At 39.3% G+C, this 26690-nt stretch overlaps 1 protein-coding gene and 1 long non-coding RNA gene across 3 annotated transcripts; one reads left to right on the top strand and one right to left on the bottom strand.

The window, feature by feature from the left end:
- Positions 1-1682: 1682 nt before the first annotated feature.
- Positions 1683-5017, bottom strand: LOC306872496 (iroquois-class homeodomain protein irx-3-like). The gene is made up of 4 exons (XM_079421076.1): positions 4574-5017; positions 2906-3935; positions 2373-2439; positions 1683-2023 (listed from the first exon to the last, which is right to left on the bottom strand). The coding sequence occupies exons 1-4, from the start codon at positions 4784-4786 to the stop codon at positions 1969-1971; spliced, it is 1365 nt and encodes a 454-aa protein (XP_079277202.1). The 5' UTR covers positions 4787-5017; the 3' UTR covers positions 1683-1968.
- A 1517-nt stretch (positions 5018-6534) lies between these two features.
- Positions 6535-10238, top strand: LOC306883841. Of its 2 annotated transcripts, XR_013785387.1 has the most exons (5): positions 6535-6638; positions 7124-7205; positions 7702-7775; positions 7899-8050; positions 9097-10238. It is a non-coding gene; the product is annotated as an uncharacterized lncRNA (long non-coding RNA). The 2 variants fall into 2 exon arrangements; XR_013785388.1 differs by lacking the exon at positions 7702-7775 and having other exon boundaries at positions 6559-6638; positions 9097-10230.
- Positions 10239-26690: the final 16452 nt, after the last annotated feature.

Here is a 26690-nt window from a genome sequence, read left to right as displayed (position 1 = left end):
CTGTTTGCCGCTGGCCTCGCGCTCTCCCTCTTGACCTGCACAGTGTGCGTGAGAGGGTCAGCACTGATTGGAGAATGTTGGTCAGTTTCTGCGCTCTAGCTGGTGGCGCTCTTTCGAGTGAGAGCCAGAACGATGATTACATCAATCAGTGTCACCAACGTCACACAGCGTTTTATGAATATTCATAGCCAGCTCTTAGTTTGACGGAATGGAATTTCGGAGAGATATGCTAATTGAATAGGCTTATATATTTTAAAAAGCACGAACAGCGGGCACGATTAATACTTTTTATTAACCCGGACGCAGATTTCTCTCTCTCTCTCTCTCTCTATCTCTCTCTCTCTCTCTCTCTCTGGCTGTGTCTCTGGGTTATTATGAACTGGAGCGCTTTGTTGTTCTAAAAGAGGGGCAGTGGCATAATTAATTAGGTTATTATTTGCAGTATACAGACTGGCATAGTTGACCATTTGTGCTCCGTGTCCTGGTGACAGGCTACACTTTGCGATTATTGTATTTATTTGAATTATTCTTAAACATTTTAAAAACAATAATAGTATGTCTTGAGTTGTGTGTGATTGTTGAACGCGAACTGTACATTTAAATATTATTTTAATTCAGGTAGTTTGCCATTCAATAGGGTTTTATATTTTAATTTTGATTTTTTAAAATCTTTTTCGATTAGGCTATTAAGGTTTTTTTTCTCTCTCTTGGAGACTCGGAAATTAAATTTGACATTTAAACCTATGCTGATTTTTTTTCTTTTTCTCTCCATTATTATTTCGCTGTGCGGATACGGTCTTCAGTTTAGATGATGTAATTTTGTGTGTCAAAATATTCCACCAGGCATTTTTCTCATTGGGAAATCGCCTTACATTGCTTAACACTCCCAAAATAGAACGAATTATCCCAAAAATGCCCATGGTCAACTTTCACTTTCTCGAATAAATGACATAAATGAAAGATTATGATCAAAATGGCTCAGTCCATGTAAAGGCCGCTCAGAGTGGACAGTAGAGGGAGCTCCAACTCTAAATTTCTCCAAACTTTGGAAATCCTGAAACAAAGCTACTGCCATGCAAATCATCTTCAAGAGGGAAAGCACACATAAATAAATAATTTCGCACAGTTTCGAAGGCATATGGCAAGCAGCACAACATCAATGTCTGATTAGAATTCATTACATTTTAAAAAAGCAGAATCTCAAAAATTATAAATAGTCGAGATTACGCTGCATCAACCATCTGTACAGAGGAAAGCATTTCATTTTTGTGTGACTTTTCCTCTTCAAAGAAAAAAATATTAAATTCTCATTATAGTGAAATTGAGTTGTATGCTATTTCAACCCAATATAAATGAAATAATTATTCATTTCATATTGGCTGTTCCGCCTCGGTGGGGATAATCCCCATCCATTAATATCCAAATGCGCGATTCAAGAAGGAGCTAATTACAGTTAAGTCCCTGAAATAGGAAAATACTTCAAATCCTCCGTTTCAAACCTCATAACCTCGAGTTAACGTTTCCTATGCCTTTCAAAACGCACACACAGTAACCATTTCCGCACAGAAAAGCATTACATTTCTAATATCATTTACTATATTAGCATTTCACTCCATTGTTTTTTGTTTTGTTTTTGTTTTTGTTTTTTTAGTCGTTTAAAAAAAAAAAGGAAAAGTGACGGTAAAGTTGCAGCGGTTCATTTATTAGCCAAAATATAGACTTTCTTGTACAATTTCGGATCACAAGTATATACATTTTCTTTACGTTATATACAAAACATTTCAACATCAAATCCTCACAGAGCTTACAAAAGAAAATGGGACTCACAGACTACTTGGCCTGACAGCATTAACATCAGCCATTGTACACAGGACATGCTTACAATGTAAGTATACAGAAGTGAGTTATTTTTATTTTACATTCCTTACACAGGTTAAAATGAGAAGTAAACAAAAAAGAGAGAAAAGCCTACGAGGACGAGAGGGCGGATAATACCATGGCAGCTTCGAGTTGGTTCTGGGGCCTATTGGGATATAGAAGGGAAGCATGAAAAACACGGGGCCAATACAAAACTAAATCTGCAAGCAATAGGCTATAGAACAACGTTTCCAAAATCAACATTCTGAAATATCGCATCGACGCACTGGAGATTTATTGGTTTGACATTATGGGTTTATTATTGCACAAGCACAATATATAAATCATGTTTAAACCACGGTATACCAAGTACCCGAGTGCGTGACTAGACCGTCATGCATGAACATTATGTGATGTTCAAATGTAAAAATCAACAAGTAACAATTAAAAAAATAAATAAAAGTAACACGCTAAATTGAAGTCACGGACAGGTAATGTAATATCTCCGCTCTTACCGTCTTTGAACAGGATGGAAGGCTGTTTTTAACAACTGTTTCTCTGCTTCCAAGGCACTAGATCTTTCTGAAATAATAAAACCAGTAATAAGAAGAAGAAAAGAAAAAAACCATGTAAATGCCAATTTATTATTATTATTATTTTAAAAAGCAGAGTCTTTAAAAAAGATCTTGCAGCCAGTTGCTGAAACAAAAAGTTTGCTGCCTAGAAATATCAAAATTCGCACACACTAACACACCAACTGAAACCCTTTGCCCACATATTCAATTGGACATACTTTTGGGTATTTGAAAAAGAAGAAAAAGGACGAACTATATATATTTATATAATCTCAGATAAGTACTCTCCAATAGACATTTGCATTTCAAGCGTAATTGTTTTTACTTTAATGTTTCACAGTAGTGATCAAATGAAAATAGATTCAGAGAGGAATAAGAATGGTGCGTTTCCAGTCTGTCAGTACAGTCTTAATGGTGTCAACAAAAAGCATTAATTGCACATCTCTGCGCTTCTCAGTGTGGGTGACATGTACCTGTGACTGTGGACTCGGAGTTTTGACTCCTGTCCTCTGCTTGTCTGCTGTACAGGGCAAGGCCATTCGCCGAAGCCTGGTTACTGAGTCCTAAGTAGTGGTTTGAGTTCAGCAAGGCGAGCTGGTGTGCGGTGAAACCCCTATTTGTCCAGCTCTGAATTTTCCCTACGGGACACGAAAGGAGTCTGTGAGGTGTGATGATGGTCTGAGCGGCAGACGCAGCGGAAGTCCCGTTCGTCAGTGGAGATTTTCGCGGATTGTCTGGAGTTGTGGCAGTCTCTGCCAAAGACCAGATCTTAGGTTTTGGAGCCGGAGGTGGGTTGTTTTCTGAGGGCGGAGAGTTGATGATGGCCTGGTTGAGTTTGACCGGCTCGCTGTTGGCCTGTTCTAAGTTGTTGTGGTGGTGATGATGATGATGACTGTGATGGTGAAAGTGCTCAGCGCGGTCGCCGTGAATTTCTTTGCCGTCTTTCACCATCGCCTTGAACAAACTTTGCTCCGGTCCTTGTAAATCCTCATACCCGTCTGAAATTTCAGAGTCGCTCCTGCCATCCAGTTTCAAATCAGAATGCAGCTCGTCCTGCTCGTCTAAATCGTCCTTATTCTCAATATTCTCCGTGTCAATATTTTCCAAATCGATTTCCTCCTCATCCTCGCGTTTGTCGCCGTCCTCTCCCTCGTGATCGCTGTTGTAAACATTTCCTTCTTCGTCCGTGCGACTCCGTGGGGCCCAGGTCATCTTGTTCTCTTTCTTTAGCCTCCTCCTGGCGTTGGCGAACCAGGTGGACACTTGAGTGAGGGTCATTTTGGTGATAATGGCCAGCATGATCTTCTCGCCTTTGGTAGGGTACGGGTTTTTCCGGTGCTCACTTAACCAGGCCTTGAGGGTACTGGTGCTCTCCCTGGTGGCATTTTTGGGTCTGGAAGGGTCTCCGAACTGATACTGACCATATGGGTAAAAAGCAGGATGATGGTGGGCAAATCCAGGATGCTGGACGCCCGGACTGTCCTTCAGTTCGTACTGTGCCCCCTTAAAAACACAGAACACGGATCCAACATTATTGCGATTCACTATTATTATTCTTGGCCTGGCATAGGCTACTACGTTTTGTTGTACTCAGTTGCAGTTCCCTGGTGTACTGTTGCTTAATATATGAATTGCGTAAATTATTTTCAGTCTGTGAGCAATTACAAAAGCGAGGAAGATTTTTGTAATACTTTTTAATTATTTTTTTTAATAGGCTAATTAACGGCATTAAATTCTTTAGTAGGCTAGCTTACACTTTATATAGGCTACTTATATAAATTTTTCCAAATCAATTGACAAGATGCACCCATATAGGCTATATGTAGCCTATTTATATTTAATCTGTGCATGAATCTTTTTTCTTCCTTAATAAATGTAACAATTGTTTAACGATTTAAATTTATTGTAATTAGGCGCAATCACACGCACTTTACACTTATTATTATTTTATTTTATTATTTTATTCATTTTTCACTTTTTCAACCCCTCTTGTATTTGCCAAACGGAGTAAACAGCAAAGTTCACCACCGTCTTGCAAAACTAGCATCAGTAATGAATGGTTTTGAAACATAAACTGAAGTAGCCTAAAGGATTTTGAGAGAGAAAGAGAAAACAGCACAAAAAATAAAATGATTACTCACCAGCTGGTTGAAAATGGACAGATCATTTGAATAAGGAAGAAAAGCTCCATAGCTTTGTGCGGCAGCGAATGGTGATCCGTACATAGTGGAGAGAACATTAGAGAGCGCTCCGGATGGGCTCAGGTCTGTCCCGGCTCGGGCACTGCCTATCCCCTGCCTGTCCTGCGGGTATATGGGTCGGATGTACTGATATCCCAGCTGTGGGAAAGACATTATTGTGGAGAAAGTCTACTGGAGTCACAAAAAGCAGCGAATCGCCCTCTTGGTGCGCACCACGATATCCACTTTACAGTGAGTGCAAACTGTCAGGGAAGTCTATATTTCCTCCGAAAGAGCCAGTGTAAACGATCCGATTGCGCTTTCCTCCCTTACTTCCCTATTGATCTGAATGGACTAAGGTCAGGTCCTTACAGATTGCTTTAGATTATTGGAACTCCTTTTTGTGATTGACATTTTTAGTCGTTCAGAAGCTCCTCCTATTTCTCAAGTCTCACCCCCACTTCAGAGCCTCTCTCTCTCTCTCTCTCTCCCTCCCTCTCTCTCCCTCCTCTCTCTCTCTCTCTGCTCCTGCTCTCCGTCTGGATAAGTCCTCTGAAGTTACCATCTCTTATTTGAATGAGTTTCAAATCTCATTTTATGGCTCGCCATTCATTTCATTTGCTATTTGTTCGCCGCTTCAGCCCTTTCCCATTTCTTGTGTTACTTCTCAAAAATTTTGATCGTCCACAAAATGATAAATATTTTACTCTTGTTGAGTCATTAACTTCCCGCAGATCTTTTGTGTCTTTATTTTACCCGCGTCTCTTCCACGTGAAACGAAGAACTTTAAAGTTTAAATCGGAGAGCACACAGCCTACATAATTGTGTGCTTGTTCTTACTAAAACAAGGAACATATTATGTGAAGAGCGTTGTTAGTTCATATAACACGGAACAAACCAGTCGGGGTCTCTTCTGATGCCTTTAGTGAAACATCAAAACACTGGCATGTTCCCGTTCGCCTTCAGAGTAAGTTGAGAAAAAAATTCAAAGCCTGAACAGTAGCATAATTTCGTAATATGATATATGCGGTTATTGTGGATTTCTGCAAATTACAATTTAGTGTGGGGCATTTTAATTTTTCAACAATGAAAATGTATTATTATTATTATTATTGCTAGTATTACTACTGCTAAATATGATATTGCCTGTGTTTAAGCTGTCAATCTTGAAGGCTTTTTGACGTATTAAAATATAATCGCAAATATTTCAATTGCAGTCATGTTTAAAGCTTCTGTTCCTAAAAAAAAAACAAAAAACATATTTTGGGCGATTAACCAACAGGATTACTCTACAGATAGACAGATATCAATTGAAAAATATCTGATATAATCCGCACCCTTCTGTAAATAATACAGATTAAAACAAAGGAGGATGATCACGATTGGAATTCCTTGAATCAATATATGAAAATATGCAGGAAACATTTATAATCGTATTATGCTCCTAGTCTAGTGTCATCATATGTCTGCTAATCGTCTTCCAAACAACGGCACCGATTAGTGATTTAACGAGATTCGTTTATTTGAATATAGTATGACCAAATCTCAATTCAGTAATTAAAGATTATGGTGAATCAGCTTGGGCTTGGATTTAATGTGATGTGGTTTCCAAGAACGCAATGTTCCTCCTAAACCGTCCATCTGCTTTTAAAGAGAGAGCCTACACTGTAAAAAATGTACATTTACAAAAATTGGGGAAATTGACAAATAAACATTGGCTCAACAAATTGCTTCCCAAAAATTACCCCAAAACAAAAAAATACATTGTGCTAATTTTAGCTGAAGGTCTGAAGTTAAAGTTAAAAATATATATTTACCGAACATATTAAATTGTTTTCAGCCAATTTATCAAGCATAAGTGAAAAATCTGTTTTGGCCCAACAAGCCTTGCAGCAAAAACGAGTGTGCGCATGCGCATGAGAGAATCGTACTGGATTAAAATTCCTGTGTGCGGGAGAGCGAGAGATGCTTAGGAGCAACGAAACGAAACATCATTTCCAGACGGATTTTCATCTATAAAGTTACGGTGAGTACTGAACTGTATTTATTAAGTCCTCTTTAGGTTAAATAGAGTGCAACTGTCAGTAATTTCGACAAAAAAACGTAAAACATGGGCATTACATTACCGCCTCAGACAAGTAATTTACGTTAACGTTAAGTTATTCGCTAAATGAATTGCCAGGTTTTCCGAATTATCCAGGTTTATACTTGAGGACACGGTACATTTTACGTGTATTACATTGTATTTTTTGCAGATTAAGTGTGAATTCACGCCTTTCTGGTGTTTATTTCGCAGAATAATGTAACAGTGAATTCACATCTTTAAAGTAACTTACTGGTGTAGTGTTGGCGTTTATAACTCAATTTAGCCCATGCTGATCCCTCGGTTACTTAAAGTTACTATTTATTTAACTAAATTATTTTATGTCACTTTATAATAACGATATTAAATGTATGAGACACAATGAATACGTTTCTGCTATAAATATAAATGTTTTTCTTTCCCCTCAGTGAACCCACCATTGCTAGGCCTGTATGAACACGCGAGGCACCATTTAGTGAAGAACACTAACGTAACGTTACGACTTGAACAGTGAGTATTAACGAATTCTTATTGAATATATGTTTATTCTACATTAGTGTCAAATACTATTAGCTTGTAAATGTGATTAGCCTAGACGCATTGCTGGTCTGCTGAGCCTTTGAAATTGGCGCTCAAAGTTTATAAATGTACATGCCCCTTGCAGAATATGCAAAATGTTAATAACTTTATCAAAATAAGAGGGATGAAGAAAATTTGCATGTTATTGTTTAATTAATACTGTCACGAATAAGCTATTTCACATAACAGATGTTTATATATTTTCCACAAGACAAAGTAATAACTGAATTTATGAAAAAAATCCCAGTTCAAAAGTTTACATACCCTTGAATCTTAATAATCTGTTGTTTCCTGGATTATTTGCGACTGTTTTATATTTTGTGATAGTTGTTCATTAGTCCCTCATTGATCCCAAGCAGTTCAACTGCCTGCTGTTCTTCAGAAAAATCCTCCAGCTCCTTTTTTATATTTGAACCCTTTTCAACAGTGACTGTATGATTTTGAGATCCGTCTTTTTACACTGATGACAACTGGGGGACTCATACATAACTATTATATAAGGTGAAAACATTCACTGATGCTCAAGAAGGCAACACAATGCATTAAGAGCTGGGGGGGGTGTACATTTTTTGAATTGGATGATCAGGGTAAATTGTACTTATTTCATTTTCTAATAATGTGCAGGAGCTGGAGGAGTCTGGAGCTCTTCATTTTTCTGAAGAACAGCAGGCAGTTGAACTGCTCAGGACCAATGAGGAACTCGTGAACAACCATCACAAAACAGAGCAACAGTCGTGGATCATACAGCAAACAACACAGATTATTAAGATTCAAGGGTATGTAAACTTTTTAATAGGGTAATTTTTATGAATTCATTTATTATTTTGTATTGTGGAGTATATAGAAACATCTGTCATGTGAAATAGCTTATTCGGGACAGCATTAAATAAACAATAACATGCAATTTCTATGATCCCTTTTATTTTGTCAAAATTATTAACATTTAGCATATTCTGCAAGGGGCGTGTAAATTTGAGCACAACTGTATATAGGATAACAACACAATTTGGTTTCGGTTTCATTGCTTTCTGAATATGACCGTTACATCGTAGCACATACACAGATTATATATTTATATATATGGCATCCATCTACGTGCTTGGAGCGGTCCAATGGGGCGTCTATATATATGTATGGTTTTAACAGTTTCAAAATACTGTTTAGACCTGAAAATCTATGTGGCTTAATTTTGAAGTACCCACATAGATTTAAGAAATGCTATTTTAAAAGGTCTTTTTGAAATGAAGAGTTAATTTGCAAATCCAATAACTCGAATACAGGTAATTTACAAAATTGAAGTTAATTGAAAGTGTGTGTGTATATATATATATATATATATATATATATATAACACACACACACACACACACACACACACACACACACACACACACACACACACAGTAAGTGTTTAATAGCAAATGCAGATAACTCCCAAGTCTTTTTTTTGACAAAACGTGTTTAGGGTTCAGATCACACTCTGTGGAGACTACAGAGCGCAATCAACTAATATTTTTTTTTTTAAATATATATTCTTTACTCTACTTTGGAAATGCATGGAATCATGTTTTTTTCACTCAGTGTTGTTGGCTGTGCACTGCAAAAAATACTTTTCTTGCTTTTCTTCAGTCTCTGTAACAGGATATGAAACAAACTAAACAACCAAAGTAGCCAACAAAGTAAAATGATCCTAAAGTAACTTATTCATATTTTATCAAACATTGAGAATATGGGTTGTGATGATGTTGTATATTGTTCTGGATTTATTTGTTATATGTAGACTTAATATTGACATTGCTATGTTGTTGTTGTTTTTATACAGAGTATAGAGCCATTGGAGAACCACACAACTGAAATGAAGATGGAAGAGCCCACCTCAAGAGCCCAGTCAAGTACTCAGGATGTCTCCGTTGTGCTGGAAGAGGAGGTGGTATTTGACAACTTGGGAGACTTTGTAAAGGCATTCATTGTACTCTTTGGATTGGTGTATGCATTCAATATGGAGTACAATAAGGACTAAAATACAATTTTGAGTTGATTCAGAAGGTGTTTTTAAACCTTGGCACTGAGTGCAGCAAAAAAGTTCAAGCTCTTAGGTCCACATTATTGGGAATCTAGGTGATGAAACCCTTAGGGGAGAAGTAAGCTCAAAGTACCTCTTACAAGATTTTTTTTTGGTAGTGTAAGATGCAGTTTTACAAGCTAAAAGTACTGCTTCTGAGAATGGTTCAATTCAAGTGAAACTACACCGAAGAATAGATGACGTTACCTCCCCAGTTAACTTAAATTTATGCTGTTTTGACACTTGCCGTTTCATGAGCTCAAATATGAGCCCCGTGTGTTTTTGTACCTTACATTTATAAATGTTTACATGTTTAATATTTTAATTAGTTAAAACTTTGTGAGTTAAGATTACCTTTTTTCACTTTTGTAAAGTGTTGGATGCAGTTTCAAGAGCTCATTTTTCTTTATTTTTGTTTTTGTTTTTTGCATCTCTGTAAACATTTGTAAAAACATGTTTAATATGTGAAGTAAGATGTGGTTTCATGAGCTTAAAGTGAGAATGTTAGTAAATATGTGTAAATTGTGAGAGTGGTAGAATTTGTAAAATTACTCTAAACTGGGTGAAATAACGACGCCATTATGTAAATTTGGTGTGTGTGTTTTATGTGAATGTACATGTGTTTAAACAGTTAAGATGCGGTTTCATGAGCTCAGGTGACGTTGCACTAACTGCTGGTTGAAGTAACCCCAGACAAATTACCTTTTATGGTGTTTTTGCACATGTTTGTAAGCGTTTTAATTTATAAGATGCAATTCTTAATCTTTGTTTATCTTGTAAGAATTAATGTATGATTTTATGTATGGCTATTGTGTTAAATGTTAATATGTTTGTCATTTTAAGGTAGTTTGCACAATATTGTGTTGTAGATTTAATTAAAAGTATTAAAATGTGGCAGTGTTTAGTATCGTTTAATGCATTTTTTTTTTTTTTTCATTTGGTACAATGGGGAATAAGCAATTCAGTAAAGTTGCTTTAGCTATATAAATTGGCCAATGGACATTTTTAAATTAGGCAAAACCAAAAAAGTATACTGGTACTATTTAAAATATTCAATTGGGCCAATAACATGCTTTGGTAGATTTAATGTTTTTCCATTTGGCTCAACACATTATTTCTCATTGAGCCAATGTCAACTGACTGTTGCCATAAGTGAAAAAAATCAATCTGCCGAATTTCAATGTTTAAAAATTGGGCCAATGGAAAATTTTAAATGTTACCAGTCACTAGAAAATTTTGAGTTGGGCAAATTTTGAATTTTTTACAGTGTAGTTATTGTTATGGCATCCTAATATCAGGACTGTCATTTGTATTGGCTCTTTGCTTATTTAACGACTCCCGGATTTCCATGTTCCCCTTACCACGTGTCTGCTCTTTTGACGTCTGACAATGCAGGATTACGGGGGTTATTAATTGGAACAGTAGTCTGATGCCATTCAGAGCGAATGGTAATACATAACCGTCAATAACACCCACACGGACCTGCAGAGCTAACAAGAGCTATCAGCCCACCCGGCTGACCCCACAGCACTGCGCTATCTGGGACAATACAAAACACAGCTAACCCTCTAGTTTCAAGCAGTCTGGTTTTCTTTTTAGTCATATTTACCTACAGGTATTTGCAATTATTTTGATGCAATATAACCGTTTTCAAACTACTGAATGTAGTGAAGTTGGAAGCACCGGGGAAAGGATATAGTGTGCGTGCTGGAGTCCGCCCTGCAGCGCTCTGAATTCGGATGGACACGTGTCTCATCCCGGGACCTGTCAGGGCCTCAAGGTTTGCCTCTGATTTATTGGCCCAATCAAATACACATGCACTAACTTAACACTTTCACACTGACCCAGGAAACTGGCACGGCCATAAAAGCATTAGGACAGTGTTTTCTTCCTGCCTTCTTCTCCCACCCCTCTTGAAGCCCTTGTAACAATGTAAATAAAAGGCCTTATTATTATTATTATTATTGTTGTTGTTGTTTATATTGTTTATATTTGTTATATTTTTATAATAATATTAACAGCAGCAATAAAACCAAACAATTGTAGCAGGATTGTTAATATATACGCTATTCTAGGGCACGCGTTTATTTATTTGTCAATCAATTAATTATTTTCTTTTTAAGTTTTTTAGTTTTACCTATTGCCTAACAAGACTCCATTTAAACGCAGGCCAACATTTCAAAGCACCGCACTAACATCACGTGTATAAATAGGGCAATCTCGGATGTGTGACTTGAGGGATGATTTCTGTGACTCCTTTACTAGCAATTATGCAGATGACACCATTTCGCATTCTCCAACACGCATCCAAATAAACAAGCAGAGACGTTGCGCTCAAAAGCGTTTCCTTATGCAATACACAAGATGCCCGCGACAGCGCTGATCAAAGACTTCAAACAGGGGCTCTTCAAATTACACCTCTGAATCAGCTCTGCAATGCCAATGCGACAGAAAACAAGTAACACATACCCCATCGCACATGCTCTTTTAAACGGGCTTTTCTGATCCGATCTGTTAATTGAGCCACCTGTTAATTGAGGTGACAAAGGATTTAAAACGAAAACACACTTAATGACCTTTGGTGTGTGTGGTGTAGGCTACTCGACAGGGGGAGGAATGAGAAATATGTGCGTTAGAGTGACTGGCCTAAATCACATTTTCTTTAAGACCTCCGGCAAACAGGATTTTATTTGGTTAGAGTCGAGAGGGGAAATCAGTTTGCAAGTTCTGTGAAGATTTTACATTTTGCATCTAAGTTTTGGTTATACAGGAAAAGAACTAGAAATATAGTAGCTTTATCATCATTATACAGAATCGCAGAAGCTAGTGCTAGATGGGTTGTTCTGGAAAATGCTGATGTGTTCTGTAATATGTTTAATACCAAGTAATTCCAGATTATTTACAACATTTCATCAAAGTCGATACGCTATTTATGTAAAGCAGTCTTTTCTGCAAAAAATCACAACTTTAGTTTACTTCATTAAAACTGTATGGTTTGTTTTAATGCTGAAGTGGAAAATAAATTGTAGGGAGAAATTAAAATTTTCCTATACAAACACCTATCTGTATGTTAGGCTATGTCTAAAAATAAAACTAAACACATTTGTGCGTGCGTGCGTGCGTGCGTGTGTGTGTGTGTGTGTGAAATGGCTGAGGACATTTAATCCAATAAATTAAATGCTTTCAAAAATGAACTCCGGAGCAAGTGTATTTCCTGAATATGTTTAAAGTTTAATTTTTACTGTTAGCATAATTTGACTAATGTTATTTTAATTAGGTTTCTCCAATCAATCGTGTCTATTAAAGAGATAACTTGCAGTGGAGGAGAAAGTTACGAGTTTTGAACTGTTCCCTGGGCACACACAGCAATTTGGAGTAAATTAAGAGTAGTCAATGGACTGCAACTTATTAAAATGCTTTAACAAATTGTATCAAACACCAAATTCAAATGGCGACGTCTGTTTTAACCCTTCATTAGCGAGGACCAAAAGCTCTATCAGAACCGACTTTGTTGTCCTATACTGAACATCTACAGGTGGTTTAGATTACACCTCTGGCGTCTGTACACTGTGGGGATTTTCTTAACCTTTACGCCTCCTTTACACTAACACGGGCGGATTTAGACCTCTTGTTTGCACAATATCAAGAGGCCTAAATAGAAAGAAGGGAGAAAAAAATGTCTATCCTAATTTTATAAATGTTAAGCGTATATCTAATATTATACTGTGTGCAGCCTTTGGCAACTCAAGCAAAGCACAGACAAAACCATTTTCCTCAGTCTCAACCTTCGACGACAACCCCAGTCTATTAAGTGACTGCTGAAGTCTGCGTGCTGAGGTGGCGGAAATCTGGAGGGACTTATTCTCGATTGTTTCATCGGCTGTGATACGGGGCAAGCGTAAAGTCGGAGCAGTGCGGTCATAAAGTGGGAATTTGGATTTGGTAAATTGCGCAGCCAGCGGCGCCCACGCGCAGTAATTGATTGAGAAGGTCAGAGCACGCGCTGCAGCTTTGGTAAATATTTTGATGGCGGTCTAGCGCGGGCTTCGAGTTGTTCTATTAGCAAGGCAGGGTCACTTTCATTTATCGCTATTTGCCAACATCTGCCCTCTCAGTTGCCTTTTAGAGTAAATTTGTAGGGAATGACTGACAGTGTGAATGTGACAAGAACAGATTTCCAGTTTTTCTACTTTTGCTGGTCATTCAATAGTTCTACCTGACATAATAAAAATAATAATAACAACAATATTATTAATAATAATTTTATTATGATTATTATTATTAATGTATAATCATCATCATCATCAACAACATTATTTTTATTTCTGTCAAAAAAAAAAAACACAGAAAACGTGGACTATCTTCACAATGTTGATTTGAATATTAGCCACATGCATGTTTTCTACACTGCTGCTGGCCTTTCTCTGCGTGGTTGTCTCCTGTATCAGTAACAAAGCAGCCATTGATTTTATGGTAAAGTCACTTTGCAAAGGGAATGAGTTCCTGTGGCCGGGGATATCAGTGTGCTACACGGGTATAGCCCAGGTAACAAGATGAGCATTGATTCAGCATTACAGCTGATCAATACTGAAATAAGTAACTTCAGGCCTGAATTAAAATACAAGTTGGAGCTTGCTTTGCTGCTGTCAGTTTATGGAGAAGTGACAGAAAGACACACAGTAGCACAACTGAAAGAAATTGTGTACGTGTGTTCAAGGGCAAGACCAGAGTGCACAAGCACCATTCAGGAACTCCCATATTCTTACTGTGCTATGTTGACAGATGAGAATTCAGTTATCTTTGCTATAAAACTGTCATCTGCACATATGCAAAATGCTGAGCCAATGCATTATCATTACTAATGCTATTCCAAATGTATGTTAGTAGTAATAACTGTAAACAATATGCTTAATGCTTCATGTGGTGACACACACACATTAACTACTTCTGGTTTCAAAACTAATTCAGTCAGCAGTAACTCCTAATAATAAACCACATAAAGACATTATTGATCCTTAACTCTACTTGTGACTTGCCTTGAGACATTTAATTTAGGGCTCAGCAATAAACCACTTGCACAACAAAAACCTGTGGTCCTCTAACTAACATTCTCTGTGTACATAATAAAATAATTTGATTAAGTGGTGAAGCAAGCAATTTCTGAATACAAGATTTTTCCAGTGGAAGTTACTTGACTTGAATATTCATAGGCCAAAGAATGCCAGTTTATGATGTACAGGAAGTACATAAGGAAAATATGGTTGCATTCTATCGATCACAAGTTGAAGGCAGCCACTGGGAATGATTTTTTCTTATAGAAGATGTTTGCCTGAGACAAGTTGTGTCTAATATCTATAGAAAGATTACAGGGTGCCCCAATGGCATATTGAGTTGCTGGACATAGCATGCACACATAATGAAGACATCTTCCATCAGCCACAAATTGTGTTGAACAAAAAGAGTGTGACAGAAAGAGAAAGAGAGTGACCATTCATAATTAAAATGATACCTATAGAGTGGATTTACTGCTAAAACAAAGAAGCTGTTTGAGTAATCAGGCAATAATCTAAATGTGTGATTTTTATACAGTCCATTCAAAATCAGCTCACTCTCTTTTTCTTTTCTCCAGCTGCTGTAGCAGGTTTGTATGTAGCTGCAGGAGAAGCAGCTGTACTAACACAGAGGCCCCTATCCACCCAGAGGCACTGATAACCCTGCGGGAAGAATAGCTCACAGTCTACATATTGATGCGTCCTTAAATATAAAGTCAAGTAGGTTTTTAAAGATTACATGCCTTGTACAACTTTCCAGTTCAAAAACTAGCCTCATGTCTTTAATGAAAAAGAATGCAAGCTAGTTTTTCCATCCTTTTTATTTTTTAGAACAGGCTAATAGCAAATAGTAGTGCGAGCCTCTTATCAGGTCTAGACTGAATAGCATTATGGTCTTCGGTGTGTGTGTGTAATCTGCAATATTGAGTGGCACAGCATGCCAACACACTGAGGCCAGTGCAGTTTATACTGCCAGCACTTATACTCAGCATGCAGTTAGTGATATGACATAGACCACCTAAGCACTGTCCTCATGTACACACTCCAGACTATGTGTGTGAAAGTGTGTGTGTGGTACATTAACATAAAAGTAGTGTTTATAAAAGTGTATGCTATCTATCTATCTATGTTACGTTCCCGTATTAAGTCTAGGGGAAAGTTGGTCACGTAACAGAATAAAAATGGTGTTGTGTGTGTGTGTCAGTAGTGAGGAACAGCAAACAAACTCAAAAGAGTAAATTACGAAAAGAAAACCCCACTTCACAACGTAACTGAAGAAAAGTATACAATTTTTACTGTACAAAAACTCCTATCTATCTATCTATCTATCTATCTATCTATCTATCTATCTATCTATCTATCTATCTATCTATCTATCTATCTATCTATCTATCTATCTATCTATCTATCTATCTATCTATCTATCTATCTATCTATCTACACACACACACGTTCATGATTTCAGTTTGATTTCAATAACATACAATTTCAGTTTTAACATTTTTAAGAAATAATTATATATATTTTTCCCTCATGTATATTTTTTTCTTTTTTTTTTCTAAATTGCTGATACAAGCCTGCCCTGGGACAAAGAAAAGCAGCTATTTGTAATAAACAGAAACATACTGACCATTTTCTGGAGTCGTCAGACCTTGGGATAACAAGATCGCTCCGTTTCTTTTGTGTGCAGCCGAGTGTAATTGTTTGTAGATTTAGCTTTCAGAGTTGACTTGTGAAATTGAGCAAATGTTAACCCACTTTATTTCTCTCTCTGTGTGTACGCATGTGTTTGTGTATTTGGGGCCATTTGTTACCTTGTGAGCAGTGGAGCAGCAATGGACTCAGCTGGTAGGTCACTCCACTGTGACCCAGTGATGATTACATACACACACAGACACACACTCCCCTAATTCCCTTTTCATACACACAGGCTTGGGAAGATCTGCCAGATTTTCAGAACAATGCCACCCTCATCATCACCGTTAACGTCTCTCTCCTCCTCAGAAACATCCCAGATCCCAACACGCCTCTATATTATCCTCACATATCAATGTCTGCTGGTGTCTGTTGTGGTTGGCCCTGTCAGAAGCTTAGCATGTGGGGAATCAAATCACTTCCTTCTGTATCCTGCAGATTATGAAAAGCGATTAATGACTATATGCAGCACCAAACTTAAAAATTATAAGGGGGTGAATTGACCCGAATGAGAGGTTTTCAGCACTACACAGATTGAGCATGGTGACCAAAAATCCAATTTGTGTCCCAAATGTTACTCTTAAAAAGCAAAGTTTTGAAAGGTACACCTTTAGACTTTAATCACCCCTAAAGTGTGCATATTAGTAATATAATGCTAAATATTAATTATTTTTTAAAAAGGGCACCGCTCCAGTGCCAGCTTTTGTACCATTGTTTCTTAGAGTGTAGACTATTGCACTATGAATTAGGTTATTTAATCATCCAAAACTAAAAATGCAAAATGCAAAAATTGAGAGTGTCTAGTATTCATTTTTTTCGGTGAATCAAGTACATCATATGGTTATTTAAAGTGCACTTTTTCTTTTTAGAAATTGAACACACTACTCACACTATTTCTACTACAAAATGGCACAGAGTAGTGCATAAGTATCTGAATTGGGACGCACCTCCAGGTTTACTCTCTTTTTAAAAAATATGACCCACACTGGTTAACCACACAGCTCAGAGGAGATGCTCACCAGTGGTGAGCAGACAGTGGTGCATCTCTCAGTAGAATGGTTGTGAAGGATTAAGATGTTAAACCGAGACTATCTAAAAGCATAGCGCTCTGATGGGCCGCTCTCCCTGTCTCTCCTCGCTCTCTCAAACGATCTGCTGCTGCAGTGGATTAGCGCATTCGAGAGAGAGAGTCAAGAAGCTGAATATGCATGTATAAATGCAAGCATTATTATATATTGGAAAAGTGTCTTTGCTATTCCCCTGGTCCCACTGAGCTCCTGCAGCGCTCTGGTGACTCGGGCCTCAGGCGTAGCTCAGGAAAAGGCAAATCACTAATGCTCTTAGCATCAAACAATAAATCCTGGAGTTATTTTCCACCATGTTTAATTAAATATTTTGAGAAGAAAACCTGGCTGATTGATTTGCCTCGGCCATTGATTCACTATTGATTTGGCACTGTCAAGGGGCCTCCGCAGCGCTACTTGCTAAATGGCCACAAGGAGCCCTGAAATAAATGAAGTACTTTTGCAAGCTTTAACAAAATCAACTTTGCGAGCCACTCCTACAGGTCCTGCTCCCACCACTCTCGGGGGTTTCTGACAGGCTGCTTCTCCTCCTGAGGAAAATAAGTCCTCAAACTGCATTTTGTATGAGCACTGATGAATGCTGAATTATGAAATTATAATCCCCAATAAATTGTCTTTGTTTTCCCAGTGCAGCTATTGCGCTTGAACGTAGCTCCTTTTGACCCCCACAGAGCATTAGCTCGGTTTATTTCCTCAAAACACTCAAAAAGAGAGCAATATTAATAATCCCATTACAAAGCAGGAGGAAAAGAGAGAGAATTAAAAGGCCATTAGTTGTGATAAAAAATGTAGTCATTACCCTGTACCTCGCTAGATACTCAATTCCCTTTTCTCATCACAGCCTGGCTCTTTGGGATACATCATAATATCTCTCAATGCTCAATTTTCTCCTATTATTGTGCATTTTATCTTCATTTATGTCAGTCCATAATTCAAAAATCATTATATTTCTTAAACAGTGTAGACATTTAAATAAACATCCTCCTCACTGACAAATTGCTGCAGTACTTAACTGACTATGTCTGGTCAAGCAACAATATATAAACATAAAAAGAGTTGGACGCAGGTGAAAGGCTTCGTAGCCCAATCAGACGACAGAGAGAAAAAGGAACAGGAGAAAAGGCGAAAGAGAGGACAAGAGGGAGAGGAATTCGAACATACACACACACACACACACACAGAGAAAGAGAGAGAGGCTCAGTGTATGGCTATAGGGATTCAGATTGCTATCAGGCCTTTATCAGTCTCATCTCAGAGCGGCATTGATCTTCGTTGAGAATCTAATCCTAACTATGAAGTTCAATAACAACTCCATTACCTGGCTCGCGCTGATTGGAGCGTTGTAATGCCAAGATTAGTAGCTGGCTGCCTGACCTGCCAACATTGATTTGTGCTGCAAAATCACTTGTTCTAGAAAAAGAGAGAGCGAAAGAGAGAAAGAGAGAGAGAGAGAAATAAAGAAAGAATGTGTTGGTGAGGTAATTGGTAATTGAACAATTTTTATTTTCACCTTTTTCCCCCTTTCCCTCTCTCCGGTTTTTCTTTCACCTCCGGCATAAACTCGGCCCTTTCTTTCATTGATTAGTTGCCTGTTTATATCAGGCGTTACCAAGCACAAGCTACCTGGTGTGTGTGTGCTTACGCTGCTCACACTGTAGCCAGGTTAGCGATCTCTCTGTCTTTCTCTCTCTCTCTTTCTGTCTCTCTCTCTTTCCCCCCGCAGGCCCAAATAGCTCCTCTCAGCCCTGTGAATGAATGGCTTCACAGCCTGTTAGCTTTAAGTAATAGAAGCATTGAGCCCATCCTACTGGCAGAGACAGCTCATTGACTCCTCTCTTTTTCTCCTCTGGTAGCCCCCTCCCTTCGTTCCTACTCTCTCCCTCATCCACCTTCTTTCTTTTTAACAGGCGCAGATTACGCAGGTCAAATAAATGAAACAGACTGTTTTGTGCGGGCTGCTCCGGTGGGTGCCGAAATGGATGAACCCATTTCCCTTAATGCAGACACGAGCCCAGCATGCACACACACACACACACACACGCGCGCTCACACAGACGTGCTCCCTCCCCCTTCTCGCCCCTGTCTCTGAGGTTACAGGTTAATGACATGCTCATTTCGCCCAGCCATTTGTTTTGTTTTCCTGCAAAGTTCTGATAAGTAGCTAACCAACGAACCTTGTAATTACAATCTTACAGAAACCAGCCCGATCTGTATATAAATCTCACCATCCAATTACAAGATGTAATAATTTTGCACTCAAGCTGGTAATGAGCTCTAATACTGCAGCATGTGATAATCCCCTCTGGATGCTGGCTTGATCAGATGTTGGCTTTGTAATTAGACTGGCAGAAAATCATTATTTCATGTTCAAATAGAAAATGAGGTTGGTGGGAAGTTAATTTCTCTACGCTCTGTGAAGCGTAGACAAGAATTTAATGATTTAATTACAGTTGTAAGCTCCTTGGATGAGACTTAAATTGAGCTGCAATTTTTTTAAGCACACTACCATTTTGAGAGCAGGGCACATCAAAGCCTCTGACAAGAGTCTAAAGTGATAGGGCACTGTGATGTTTTTGATATGCTCAAATTCCTTTTCTCGTTATCTGGTCAGTTCTGCTTAAGTGAATTACTGATTACTGTATAATACCACAGAAACTCTTTGAGGAACAAAATCTTCATTATGCTCAAAAGTTATTTTTTCCTTATGCTTTTGATTTAATTTCCACATTGCCAATAATAATTAAAACAGATTATAAAAAGATATATATATTTTTTTACCATGTTATTTTTTTACCACGTCACGCACCATTGTGGGGAAGACAAAATTTCAAAAGAGAAATCATTTTCATATTCAGCAATGCCTTTGTTCATATCTATGCTCTCAGAGCGCATAAAAACATCAGAGCGCATAAAAACATCAATGTTTAAAAATAGCTTTATTTACGCATATCAGTCCCATAAATAATTCTATTTTTACCTCATTGTATCCGGCATCCACTAGATTCCGTTTGTTTATTAATTTTTCTTTGTTGTTGCACAATTTGTCCATTTTCCTCATTGTCATTTTTTAAACTCACAAATGTAACAAGCTATATCCAAATAGTCTATTATATTGCACATATTACACATATGCTGAATATGTTTATTACACATAATACAATCTAAAGAAAAATAGCTCTCTTTTTTTAAAGGCTGGCAAAATATAGATTTTGTTTCTCCTCATTTGGCTCTCTTTCTCTTCCTCTGCAGTGCAACGTCTGTTCGGCGCTCTGCAATCACCTGCCTGCTCTGCTCTCCTCTCCTGTTTGTGTCACGTCCTATGACAGTCAGATAAGAATATTTCACCCTGGATAAGATGCTCAGATCTGAGGAATGTCACTCAAGATGACTGATTCATCCTCCTCGCTCCTACCCCTCCCCTTTTATTTAGCATTTCAAAATTCCCTTTCTTTTTCTTCGTTCCGCGGAGACACGCTCTGGACGTTCCCCTTTATTTGGCCTATCAGAGTGGGAGATGGATGTGTGTGCTTATTGGACAGTAAAAGGCCACTCTTCAGGTGACACGCTTATCCAGCCGAATATTCATGAATATTTAGGAGATGGTAATGAGGGAGTTTTGCATTGTTGCATGAGAATGGAGGGAGCTCCCCGGAGGAGGAGGAAGAGAACGTGGACAGGTCGACGAGGTGTGGCGAGAGTGTGTGTGTCAAGAGTGTGTCCGTACGTCTGAGGCTATTTGGTGAAGCGGCATTCCTGTCTGATAACCCTCTTTCACTCGCTCGCTTGCTCGCAGACTCGAGCACGCTGTGATGAACTTGATCTTCTCATGGCATTGTTAAATCATACGGTCTAGCTTCATACACACCTGTCATTCCAGAGAGCTCAACAATACATCATCCAGATGGGCAGACAACACTCAGGAGCCTTAACCCAGAGCTTTAAATGACATCCTGTATTATTGATGCTGTCTTCGCTCATCCCTCTTACTGACTTAAACATTCACATGTCTAAAACTCCATATTGTGATTTAAAGAATGGAGGTCCAGCCAGTTATACTTACTTTTTTGCTATAAAGTTTTCACAGGAGGTCTTGAGAATCTCTTAAACTTTACTGACACGATTGCTTTGCATGATCCGACAATTGCCTCCATGGGAGCGATAACTTGGATGTCATGATTTTTTTTGTGTCTCTTGCACTGTTAATTTGCAGCAAACCTGGACATGTTCAAGTTTAGGTTCTGATTTGACAATCAATGCTCCCTTGCCATCACTGTATCCGCTCTGCATCCGTATATCAATCTGATTTGTGTGGCAGACACTCTCAGTAATGAAGCAGACTGAGTCTTGCTGTGTGAGCACTGGAGTCCATTTTGGCAGGCCCTGTCCTCCAAAACCCAGACAGAGAAAGAGCAACCATGGTGAGCTTTAAGCAACGAACAGGCCCACAAACGTTGAGAGAAAGAGGGAGAGCTTGAGTGAGAGAGGTTCTAAATCAGTACGCAATCCAAAGGCCCTCCATAAATCATGTGAATAGGTTTGGTGGCAGGACGGAAAGCACACCTGCAAGACTTATGTAAGTCTTATTAAGCCATAAATATCCAGCAGCTCTGGCCACATCTCTTCAGGACTAGAATAAATCTTACTATGAGCTCAGTGAGGAAGGCGAGAGTGAGACCGAAAGAGCGTGTGGGTGTCAGAAAGAGATAGTGTGCATGTGTGTGTGTGTGTGTGTGTGTGTGTGTGAGTTAATATGTCTACACAATGTATGAGTGGATAAGTGTTAATACAGTCAAACTACATTTCATTGATGAGGATTGTCATGCAGTTTTGTCATACTCATCATAGTGTCAACTATCAACAAAGAGTTGCTGCCATTTTTAATTGTATAGGTCTATATCTTGCAATGTTGAGCTTGCAATGACTCCAGTCATTGTGTTTACAACTGGAATGTGGCTTCTTTTTACAAACATTTATATATTTAACATTAGCTTTAGCCAACGTGCTACTATTATTGGGGAATCCAAGGATGCATTAAATTGTCCCAAAGTGACAGTAAAGACTTGCTGTTCTAGTGAACTGAACTGAAATATTTCAGAAATGTTCCTTGAGAACCAAATCAGCATATTAGAATGATTTTTGAAGGATCATGTGACACTGAAGACTGAAGTAATCGCTGCTAATAGCTTAAAGGATAGGCATAAATAGTACATCGATTTTTTTTCTTTACAATTTGATAATATTTCAAATAAATGCAACCATGTAGAGGATCAAAAACTTCTATCCAAAACATATATTGTATATATTGCGCGCACACATACACACACACACACACACACACACACACACATACACACACACACACATGTTGGTTTTGCTATACTTGAGAGGACTCTCCATAGGCGTAATGGTTTTTATACTGTACAAACTGTGTGTGCTATTGCCCTACACCTACCCTACACCTAAACCTAGCCCTCACAGGAGACTTTTTGCATTTTTACATTTTAAGATAAACTTCATTTAGTATTTTTAATAATTTATTTTCCTTGTGAGGACCGGCCAAATGTCCTCACAAAGTCAAAAATCTCAGGCTTTACTATCCTTGTGGGGACATCTGGTCCTCACAAGTATAGCTAAACACGTACACACACACACACACACATTCATACATATATTAAAATAATAATAATATTAATAATAATGCTATCACATATCTATACACACTATGTTGCCTAGGTTAAATACATCCAGATCAGGTAAAACCAGTAAGAATGACTTTAACAAAGAAATGCAAAGCTTTGTTGGAGCGATGTTCACTAGCAGATTACATCTTTTTTTTAATAAAATAATTCCAAATATACAATATTAATGGATCTGAAAGCTCGATTAGCTGCTAATGTGGGTTAAAAGTAGAAAGAATGGACAGCCATCACGAACAGCACCTCCAGTGATGAAGGGATCCGTCTTCTTTCGACCAGTCCACGTACTTGGATAATAACAGTTGTCCCACACACCTGCGTTTCTATTGCCCCGACCTGCTTCTCAAATGAGCTCAATTAATGACAATAACCCAGCAGGTGCCAGAACACAGACATTAACGGATAGGCCACTATCAGCAGCCGGGAGAGCTTGTCTGTGCAGTAAATATGTAATGATCACAGGTGTAAGAGAAGGGGATGGGGACGTGGGGAGACCACAGGAGCAATCTATTTGTGTTTGGCCGAGCTCGATTCAGTTAAGCAAGCTCGACAAACCGAAATGGATGGACTAGAATCTCATTCATCCAGCCTGAAGTGAGTGGCCAAAAAACTCACTAGATCTTTTTTATTAAAAAGGGTTGGGGGTTCGGATAATGGAGTTGAATCGACTGCAGTGTTTAGTTTGTGTTTCAATTTACTTCGCAATGTATTTGCGGTGTAGTGTAATTTGCTTAGCACTGATGCTAGATTCACTGGAGTAAGCTGTCGTTTGGATTTAAATTGTGTGTATCATTTGCCATGGCTACAGAGTGTATGAGAAATCGTGTGTGAGCGAGTTCTGGTCCCCATCACTGGGCATGCCGGTGATCTCTCTGAGCTTTAAACTTGAACCCTCTTCTCCATTGGGCTCCTCTTCGCTCGCTCTCTGTGCCTGCATTAGCATAAAGGCATTAAAATGAGAATTGGAATTAATTTGGACTTTCCCCTCCATAGGAATTAATGAAAGTTTGCTCTTCCATTCTGCATAGACAGCCCTCACTCACAGTCCATAAATATTAATATTAATACCACAAACGCATTTAAGGAGCAGCGCTTCGCTGAAGTCGTATACAGAATATTATGAGAGATCATGATACATTTCTCGTGGGGAGCACACTTGAATGAGTGTGCTGCCTTGCCGTTGTGATCTGTAAAAATCCAATCTCCACACGGCACTGAGAGAGAGGGAGGAAATGAGAGGGTGTGAAAGGAAGATGTCTGAAGCCCATCTGAGAGTTGAGCCTGAGCTGGTTTCTGCTCTGGATTTGTTCTATTCAGTTCACTCTAGTGTAACTCCATTATCCAGGCAGCAGATATTCAGATAGATGAGAGACTGTTATCAGGATCACACACCCATTTTCACAGGGCTATCGCATTTTGAAGACTGGGGGAGTTACTAAAGGCAGCAGTTGAACATTTTCCACTCTCTCTTTCACTCCTAGTGTTTTAAATTATCGTTGGGACAAAATTAGATTGCTTCAGCTATAGAGACACAGATAAAGAAACTGCAAAATTATAACATTGTATATTATCATCACAATTTCCACAAAAATATTGGTAACACTTCATTTTATGGACCACATATTACTAGCATATTAGCTGTTTATTAGTACTTATAAAGCACATATTAATGCCTTATTCTGCATGACCATATTTTAGATCCCTTATCCAACCCCATACCTAAACTTAACAACTTGTCATGAATCCGGTCTGTGGCCTTCCGCCCGATAGCCACCAGAGGTCGCCTCTCCATCATATTGACTCTCACACTACACAGCACACTGGACTGCATTTCCCATCATCCATTGCACAGACGACACACACACAGCTGATTACACTAATCATGCTTACATCTGAGAACTATCTCACAATCACTATCACCCAATCACACACTCTTTATAAGCCTTGGACTTTCTCTTAGTGATCGCCGAGTATTGTTTAGCATATATCCTAGCGATAGCTACTCTACGGAGCCCTCTCAGTTTTCATAGCCTTGCCTTGCCTTGCGTGTTTTCTAGTGTTTTGATTCCTGCCCGTGTTTCCTGGATTAACCCTTTGCCTTGCCGTTCAGACTTTGTTTGCCCCTCGTTTGGATCATTGCTCGTGTACCTGGATTATCTCTCTGCCTTGCCCTGTTGGATATTGTTTTCCGATCGTCTGCCCACGCTTGCCCTAGGATCTCTCTTGTGTCTTGCCCGTGCCATATCTGTTTGCCGGTGTTTGACCCTGCCTGTGTATGGACTATGTTTATAAATAAAAGTTTGCACATGGATCCGCACGTCTCACGTCTTGTTCGCCCCGTTACAGAATACTCGGCCACACAAGGATCCAGCAGCTTTTCTAAGGAACCCTGGCCAGGTATGGATCTATTCGACCAGCTGCTCGACCTGAGACAAGGGAGTTCATCTATTGAGGAGTACATCACTCAATTCTGTGAGAGATCTTACAGGGTACCCTTTGATGAGGTCGTATTGAAAGACATTTTTCGTTTTGGATTAAATGAGGCCATTAAGTCATGTTTACCTGAAGGGAAATTTAATTATAGTTTAAAGTACTTTATGGACTATGCTTTGCTGTGTGCTGACTCTTCATTCACTGTGGGTATCGCGGAGGAGGACCGCGACACCGTGTCTTTGACTGAAATGGTGGCTGCACCAGAGTGCGCTCACAAAATGGCGGCAATACCGGAACCTGATTGCAAAATGGCGGACACAACAACACCCCGTCATGCCATTGCTGCCAGTCATGAGCCAAGTCAAGTCACCATTGATCATCGTGAGTCTCACCACGTCTCCGCTGATCTGCCAGAGTCTCACCACGTATCCGCTGATCTGCCAGAGTCTCACCACGTCTCACCGCTGATCTGCCAGAGTCTCACCACGTCACCGCTAACCATGCAGAACCACGTCACGTCACAGCTGATCAGCCAGAGTCTTGTCACGTCCTGTCCGTCACACCCAGATATTTAAGGTCAGTGCTTCTATTTCCCAGTCTGGTATCCAGTGTGAGGGATGCACCGCTGGTGTCTGCACGTGCAGCTGGTATCTGCACGTGCAGCTGGTATCCCCAAACTATTCCTGCACTAATTCCCCTGTCCGAAGCGCTTCCCATGATGAGGATCGCTTTGTGTTGCGTTTGGGCTGCGTACACCACCACAGAACTGCCCGAGGTGGCGACGTCCACTGTGAGCTTTCTAGAGGTGGTGGCTGATGCTGCAGAGCCTCTTGGGGGTAGTGACACTCGCTGCTGTGCTCTCCGAAGCGATGGCATTCGCTGCAGCTTCTTCAGAGGTGGTGGCACATGCTGCAGACCCTCCTTGTATGGTGGTGCTGGCCAGCAATGTACTCTCAACCTGTCATGTTGCAATCAAAGAGTCTGTTACCACTGTAGAACCTCCAGAGATGGCGGCAACCGCTGCAGAACCTTCGGAGGTGTCAGTGGTATCCACTCACAAACTCTTTGCCTGTCCTGTCGCAGCCAGAAGGGCTTGTCCCTGAATTCTCGTCCTGCTCTGTCACGGCTATGGAGGCCGTCTTCGATTCTTTGTCCTGCCCTGTCATGGCTACGGAGGCCATCTGTGAACTCTTGCCTTGCTTTGAACTGGCCAAGGAGGCCAATAATGAATCTTCCTTTGCTCATGTCACAGCCACGGAGGCCGTTTTTGAACATTTGTACCATTCTGAACCAGCCATGGTGGCTGTTTGTGAGCTGTCAGTCAATGAAAGGTCTGTCCGTCCCGTTTCGCTTAATGAGTCTGATTTTGAACTGCCAGTCTACCCCATATCAAC

The sequence above is a fragment of the Barbus barbus genome (genome assembly GCF_936440315.1).
Source record: "Barbus barbus genome assembly, chromosome: 1".
NCBI lineage: Eukaryota > Metazoa > Chordata > Actinopteri > Cypriniformes > Cyprinidae > Barbus > Barbus barbus.
Note: the sequence above shows the minus strand (reverse complement) of the source record. Positions and strands in the feature narration are given on the sequence as shown.

What these genes read in the sequence shown, in the direction of transcription:
- LOC306872496 (XM_079421076.1), bottom strand. Translation starts at nt 4,786, where the DNA reads ATGTCTTTCCCACAGCTGGGATATCAGTACATCCGACCCATATACCCG. An exon ending in TGTCCATTTTCAACCAGCTG is followed by an intron (nt 3,936 to 4,573) that starts GTGAGTAATCAT and finishes TGTGTTTTTAAG; the next exon opens with GGGGCACAGTACGAACTGAA. An exon ending in CTCCGAGTCCACAGTCACAG is followed by an intron (nt 2,440 to 2,905) that starts GTACATGTCACC and finishes TTATTATTTCAG; the next exon opens with AAAGATCTAGTGCCTTGGAA.